Source organism: Priapulus caudatus, unplaced genomic scaffold, assembly GCF_000485595.1.
Source record: "Priapulus caudatus unplaced genomic scaffold, Priapulus_caudatus-5.0.1 Scaffold5, whole genome shotgun sequence".
NCBI classification, from domain to species: domain Eukaryota; kingdom Metazoa; phylum Priapulida; class Priapulimorpha; order Priapulimorphida; family Priapulidae; genus Priapulus; species Priapulus caudatus.
Genome location: NW_014577066.1, coordinates 1,164,140 through 1,172,125, shown reverse-complemented (window position 1 = coordinate 1,172,125; position 7,986 = coordinate 1,164,140). Strand labels below are relative to the sequence as shown.

The 7,986-nt window shown below is 39.1% G+C and overlaps 1 protein-coding gene across 1 annotated transcript in view; it reads right to left on the bottom strand.

Moving 5' to 3' along the window:
* Positions 1-5,579: 5,579 nt before the first annotated feature.
* Positions 5,580-7,986, bottom strand: part of LOC106804688 (ventral anterior homeobox 2b-like) — a 5,806-nt gene continuing 3,399 nt past the window's right edge. The window contains exon 3 of the mRNA XM_014805969.1: positions 5,580-5,783. Within this exon, the coding sequence (XP_014661455.1) occupies positions 5,580-5,783 (204 nt within the window). The remainder of the gene's footprint in view (positions 5,784-7,986) is intronic.

The following is a 7,986-nucleotide window of genomic DNA, read 5'->3' as shown; positions in this document are numbered from 1 at the left end:
GAAGAGAAGAGCAGCTGACACCTTCAAGCGGAAACGCAACACGAAACGAACAACGAATTGGTTTATAAACTAAGACATTAATACGATCACACATCCACGGACGAATCAAGAACACAACGCAAGGATTGTACATCACAACTGCGACCATACCATAAACGCCATTTCATTGTGTGTGTGTGTGTGTGTGTGCGTGTGCGTGTGCGTGTGCGTGTACGTGTGTGCGTGTGTGCGTGTGTGCGTTCGTGCGTGTGCGTGTGTGCTGTGTGCGTGTGCGTGTTGTGTGTGTGTACGTGTGTGCGTTGTGTGTGTGTGTGCATGCACGTGTACGACGCTGAAGATAATCGTTCAAGACATTATATGTATATAATATATATATATATATATATATGATTGTATATTATTATATATTTAATTCGATTATTGGCGAGGGGCATTGTATGAACCGAGAAAACCTTATGTTTATTAAACATGTTTCGTCCACTCCTGATTTATATGCATATGAATCCAGACCAGTGGATTATTTCGTTGTCATGTAAGCTTGAAAAGCTCGATTCCAATTCCTTCCGGGAAACGGTTACCCGCGCAAGCGTCTTCTTATAGTAACTACCCAAATTTTTGCTTTTAATATTTTTGAGTTATTTTTAATATTTTAGATGAGTGACAGTAAAAGATTTGTGAAGGGAACATGGCATTATGTTTTGCTTGCCATATTGTGTAACTCAAAAAATGTCATAGTCATGCTGAGTGTGTTCTAGCTTACTATCATGCTGACACACACACACACACACACACACACACACACACACACACACACACACACACACACACACACACACACCCACACACACACACACAGCACACACACACACACACAGTATAATTATATACTATGCCATATATATATATATATGATATGATGTGATATGATATGCTGACATATATATAGCCATTGTCATGCTGACTGTGAATGAGCCTTCTAATCTTCAGGCCAGCTTTATCATGGGGGTTTGAATGCCCGTCATATAATCAGGAGTAAGATAATATAGGATTAGATCCTATATTATCTTACTCCTGATATAATCATACACGTCGCATAGTTTAGTCGCATTTTTCAAACTTATTGTTATAATCTATTGATAAGTTAACCCTCCACAATCTGTATTTGTCTGCTGGCTCTATCTTCTTTTATCGCACATCTAGTAATCCGCAATTTCCACTTTTTTTATTAACTTCAAAGTCCATTCATCGACATCTCCACGGCTCCACCCTATTACTTGATATACCTTGCTTTTAACTCGTCCAACAAGCACTCCTTTTACACTTACTCGCATATATTAACATCAAGAGTACATAATAGAGATGTATGAGATGTAGAGATATAGAGATGTAGAGATGTACTATTCTTACTTCTTGGTCGATAGATGCCTCTCTGATAGCAAGTTTCACTGCTTTTTCGAGTGTGGGGAAACGGCCGCGAATTAATTCTCTTTTAATCGCTTCTGATCTTAATTATGTACTTTTGATTAACATACATACTGCTATGCACGCATGCGCGACACTAGCGCCGCCCAACGGCAAAAAAAGATGTACGGAAGCGGGATGTTGAGAAGATAAAGCTGAATGTGATTACGTAAGAGACACATTGCGTTTCACATATTTACACAACCTGTTCATGTGTATGTCCTCGTATTTCTTTAACACATAATTCTAGCAAAAAAACAACAAAACGAGGTTTTCTTTAGGAAATAGTGGGCATGAGTAGAGGACACATCTCATTCTATCATGCATCGCCTGTTCTAAAAACGTTTGAAAGTTTTTCTACGCCTATAATTACTGGAGTGAGTCATTGGGATGAACATGTTTCATATCTAACTACTACGTTCGTAGTAAATTATACTATTTTCCGTTAGTGAATAGTAATCATGCGCTCAGGCATGTCTGTTCCATAATTTCTCAGCGTGTCTGAAATATTTGTTGCAATATAGTTGATTAAGCGAATTATTGGGATCAATATTCTTCACATCTAGGTATCCACGAGCAGGTGCTCACTACATGTGTATAATTTCAGGAAAATTATTTATATGAATATATTAATTTTTCTGTAGCATAATACACTACTTATGCGCGACACTAGCGCCGACCAACGGCAACGAAAAAATGCAGAGGCTCGAGATATTGGAAAGATTGGGTGCCCTCCCATTATACAAGTGAGGCAATGCATATGTTTATAATATCCGGTTTCGTAATATGTCCACTCCGTTTTAATTACAAAAATCGGACTTCTGTTGACAGACAGTAAGCATGCGCACGCAGACACGTCTGATACTATGATCTAAATAAGATCTAAATATGATCTAAATATGATCTAAATATGATCTAAAAAAGATCGTGGTAAGGAGGTTTGGGAAATTTTCCGGCTCATAATTCCTAACCTGAATCAGCTCGCTCAACTTATTTCATATCAACCTACTTCTGAGTATGTGCTCACAAAATGTATATAATTTAAACAAAGTTATATATTAAAATATTTCGTTTAGCATCATCATTCACCACTTTCCATGCGCGACACTAGCGCCATCCAACGCCAGCGAAAAATATAAGGAGTCGGGATGTAGAGAAGATTAAGCTCCTTCCTATTATAACATTAGAAAAGTAGGGCATTTAAGATTTTTTTAATATATGTATTCCTGTGTCTGTCCTCTCCTTGTTTCTATGCATAAGCCTAACAAAATCTGATTTGTATTGGCAGATAGTAGGCACGCGCGCGGACACGTCTGTAGCTGTAATCTCTCACACGTAATGTAATGAGGTTTGGATGATTGCTGCCTTATAATTAACAACGTGAGTGATTACCGTCAATATTTTTTACATCTAACTACTCCTTAGTAAGTGTGCTCACTATAGGTATATAATTTCAACAAATTTATTCAAATAATATATTTCGTTTGGCATCATACACAACTTCTTACCCGGGCGAAACCAACGTCGACAACCGTCAACGATAAATGTACGGGATGTTGATAATACTGGGCTCCCTCTTAATACACGAGAGAGGTAGTAGTGCATGTAGCATTTTTTTTCATAGAAAAGCATTTTCGAATATGTCATCTCCTTTTTAAATGCATATTTCCGACAAAGTGTGATCGCTGTTAGTAGATTGTAGTCATGCACGCAAACACGTCTTACCCTATCATCTATATAGCTCGCTGTGCGGATGTCTGGAAGATTTCAAGGTTTACAAACACGTTTGTTCCCTATCATCTAACTCACGTTAGCTCGCTGGGGGGGGCAGAAGAAATTATTGCCTTATTAGACCTTGACAGGAGGAACGGCGAACCAAAGATAATAGGCCAAGGTCATTATCACAGTTTCTCATCTATCAGAGAACTGCTCTCGGTCAAATAACCAGGACGTAAACCGCCCATGGCTTTGTACCTCTAAGCGAAACCAGTAAGCTATGACCTTGATGCATGTGACCAACCTTCACTACAAAATATTATGCACTATTACTATAAGCAACCATATTGCATTCGTAAAATACTGTCATACAGCCATTTAATCATGAATACGAACTGATGATGTCGGGCAAAGTTATTAGGTTAAATTTATAACATTCACGGCCCGCAGATGGCGCTGTGGCGGCATAACGGTGTGTGCGTGCCGCGCGCCCCTGACTCATAAATATTATATTTACGCCTATTTCTAACACTGCCTGCAACCTTAGATATTTATTCATTCTCTGAAAGTGAATACTAATCGAGAATCACTCTAATTCAATTTTTATCGTAGTCTCTCTCTCTCTCTCTCTCTCTCTCTCTCTCTCTCTCTCTCTCTCTCTCTCTCTCTCTCTGTGACGAAGTATGGACAATGACACCAACTTTGCTGATACAATTTTCCATCGTTAACATGATTGAATGTTTTACCGTTTCGTGAATCATCAACTGATGTCATCGCACCGCGTGTTGCGTCTCTAAATAGTTTGTTAATAATTAATATTTTTGCTAATTGATGGACCCCCTATACGTGCTGATCCTATGAGTTTCGTCTGATATGGAGAAAGTTCCTTGTTCGAAGAGTAGACCCTCTCCTTGTGTAAGGGAAACAATATCTCTCTACTTTTCACTTCCTTACCTTTACTCTTCCTTCTTATTCGCGCAGACAATGGAGAAGTCATGTCTTCGGTGCTTAACTATCAGAACGCTATATAGTTACGGTGCTAGCCTCGTGAATTCTCCCCTCCCCTCTAAATCCAAGTCGTCCGTGGCTCCTTAGATAAAGGGGAGAAGGTTGCGACTAATTGGCTGGTGACTCTCAGCTTAGTAGCCTTGTAAGAGCGGGTGTTCGACCGATCCCCCGCGGCGGTGTGTCGTAATGACCCAACTACGTATATAGACAGAGAATAGACAGAGGTAGCTTCCTAAACGCATCTAAACCTTTCTGAACGCTGACAGATAAAGTTAGGAGATGAAGGGCAATTGCAGTAGGAAGTTTCGCTAACTGCCTTCTCACTGGATTTCTACTCCAACCACTTCGATTCCTATGTCGCCGTGGCATTTGTAATATTTTATGCCTGTAGTTATAATTACCGTTTATAACGCGCACGTGAATGCGTTATTGCAGCCGATTTATTGTTATTAGTACTTCTATTCCTATACTAATAAGCATATAGGAATATATACTATACTTCATAATCTTACAACACGCTTATAACGATGTGAGCATTTTCGAAATATGGCAGCCGTAGCACTTTACACATTTGTTACAGACAGATTATTTTGATATCTGTTCTCATTGCCTTTAGCAAGAAAAAAAACATTTAAAATTATTCGTATATATAATATAATATAAATATAAACATAAATATAAATATAAATATAAATATAAATGTAAATGTAAATGTAAATGTAAATGTAAATGTAAATGTAAATGTAAATGTAAATATAAATATAAATATAAATATAAATATAAATATAAGTAACAATTTAGGGGTTTATTTATTCCATTGTTTATTGTCGAGACACAGATATACACATATAGATAGAGATACCATAGTAATTATATTACACAGTAGTATGACAACAATTTGACACGAATTGCTATGATAGGGGGCCGTGACTGAATTCACAACGCGAGTAAAACACCAGTAGTATTTAATTAGAACCGTAACTAATTCAGAATTGTATGTATCCATAGTGGTTTTAATAACAATACAAAAAGGTTGGGTTTTTAATCTTTTAACCGTCCTGTTAACGGGCCCGTACGCGTGTAGGCCTATGTGTATTTTCACAATTGACTATTAAGCTAAACTAATGTGCTTAGGGAAGGACACCGAACTATGTCTACATGATGATGACGATTGTAAACAGAGTAGCATTTTATCGCAGTCGATACGTCTGCTTTGACACAAACCTTCATCATCTCATAATATACCCACATCATTAGTTATCATACAGTAGCTTAGAAATAACGCCACGATTCGACTAGGCCATTTATTCAGGCGAAAAAAAACACACACGGACGTTGCGCAATAATTTTTAATTATGTACAAATAATTATTCTCTCCTTTTCGCTCGGCGGAATCAGAACTTTGGGTTAAGCTGGAAGGATGGGGACGGGTAGGGGACGGGTGGGAAGGAGCAGGTTAAGGCCGTTGGCGCTTGGTGCAGAAACTTAAGGATGTTGTTGGCGGCATAGTTGTCGACGCGATTGCTTTGCTGAACCTCTGCATCTCGCATCTTGTCTCGCTTGTATTTGGTTCGCCGATTCTGAAACCACACCTTCACCTGCGATACGAGAAAGCCCTTCGAGATGAGAAAGTCACGAGAAAATTCAACTTGAAATTAAACTATCAATATAACTATAAGTTAAATTGTTTATTTTTCAGAGAAAGAAAACAAACGAGAACGCGCAACGCTGAATACGCAAACGTGTATATATGTAATAATTTATTACATATACACATACACATCCACACATACGCCACCACCACCACCACCACCACCACCACCACCACAGGCAATGAGTATGATCTAAACCTAATCGCGGCCTAGGCGAAGAATCGATACCTAAAAAAACATGTGAATCTACATCTCTCTCATCATTTCTGAAGTCAATGTTCGCAGCCGTAATGAGCGAGTGAATAATTTAAGCGAAAATTCTCTCCCGCTATATAGCCTTGGTATATAACACGACATACGCGCGGTCAACACGATACGGGAACATGTTTTCGCAAACTTAACAAGTACAGCTAGCAGCTGCTAGCTGAAGAATTTAATTGCTTTCACTGACTGGCACGTCACACCCACTGGCGATTTCGCGTTTGTGTGTAATTTAATCCCCAAGCTTAATTGAAATTGACAGTCCTAATGATAATTATTATATCGGCCTATGCGTCTATATCTTCTTCTTCATCCTTTCGTGGCTATATACCCCAGGGGTACGTTGACAAATCTATCATAAATGACACTTCCGTTTAAAAGTTATGACATTTCAATCTTACGACGTCATAACAATTCATAATGTTTCTGAGCCCCCTGGTTTATGCGACAAATATAGTGTTTGAAATAATCAATATATCTACGACAATCGATCAGTTTCCTATAGTTATATATCGTATCATTTTTAGCAGATTTAATAATCCTAATATTAATCAATAATATATGTTCTATAATTGATTATAGATCAGTAATAGAAGCTAGCGTGCATCGAGCCATCTAATTTATTTAAATAATTACCTTAATATTTATTCGATTATTCTCCTTAAACTAATTTCATTTATTTAAATTAAATAACTTTAATTAAACAAAATCGATAATACTCGGGCGCAGAGAAATTGCACCGAGCAAGATCCAATGACGAAACAACGCACGCTGGAATAGCGGTGGGAGTGGTAGAGTAGCAGTGATGCGCAGCTCGCGTAGGGCTATCAGTCGATGCGATAGAAGCCGTGTACGCGCGAGCATCAATGGTTTGCCAGCGGCAGCGGCAGCTTCGGTGTATCAACGGAGGCTGATGATCGAGAAAAACGCCGAAGACTTCAAACGATCAATTACACGTGATGGAAACGCAGCACACACGCCACACGCCCTGGTTGTGTGTGTGTGTGTGTGTGTGTGTGTGTGTGCGTTGTGTATTGTTAGAAGGTGTTCAACAATACACAGTGTATTGTTGAAAGCTCGCTGACAATACACAGTGTATTGTCAAAATAATGCCTAAGCATAGAACACACTTGTGTATTGTTAGTTACCAGGATTATCTGCACACACACACGCACACGAAACGCAAACGCATCCGCAGACGCATACGCGCACGCACACGCACAGGCACACGCACATGCACATACACACATATATATACAAATCAATAAACAAATAAATAAATATTTATATATATGCCAGCAATTCTACAAACAAGAAGATAGGGAAAACGTGTTCACCGCGCGTGGGAGTGGATCGAGTGCTGCTCGCCTCAAAAAGCCAGAAGAAAATTCAGAAAACCCGGCAGCTTTAGTTGCGAAAGATTCCTCGCTACATGTAATCAGTTCGCTAATGTTTTAGTTTCGTTCGTACTTTATTCATTCCCATACGTCCCACGCTGTGTCCATTTCTCGGTGGCTCAACCACTGCGCTCACACACGCGCACCACACTAGTGCAAATAAAACACGCACACATTGATTCACGTTCACTCAATCACACACGCACGCACACAAGCACATTCACGCGCTCACGCACGCACACTTCGGCTAGCTTAACTCGATTTGTAAAGTAATGTATAAATGATCGTTACTAATGGGAGGCTTGGTTCGATCTATACCATTCCGTTTACTGCAACATTTGTCATAATCAAATTCTTCCTCATTAAATGGCTAATGGCGTGAGCGAGGCGGGAATATATAATATATAAGCATTCAATGCTCCCCCTGATTACTCTCTCTCTCTCTCTCTCTCTCTCTCTCTCTCTCTCTCTCTCTCTCTCTCTCTCTCTCT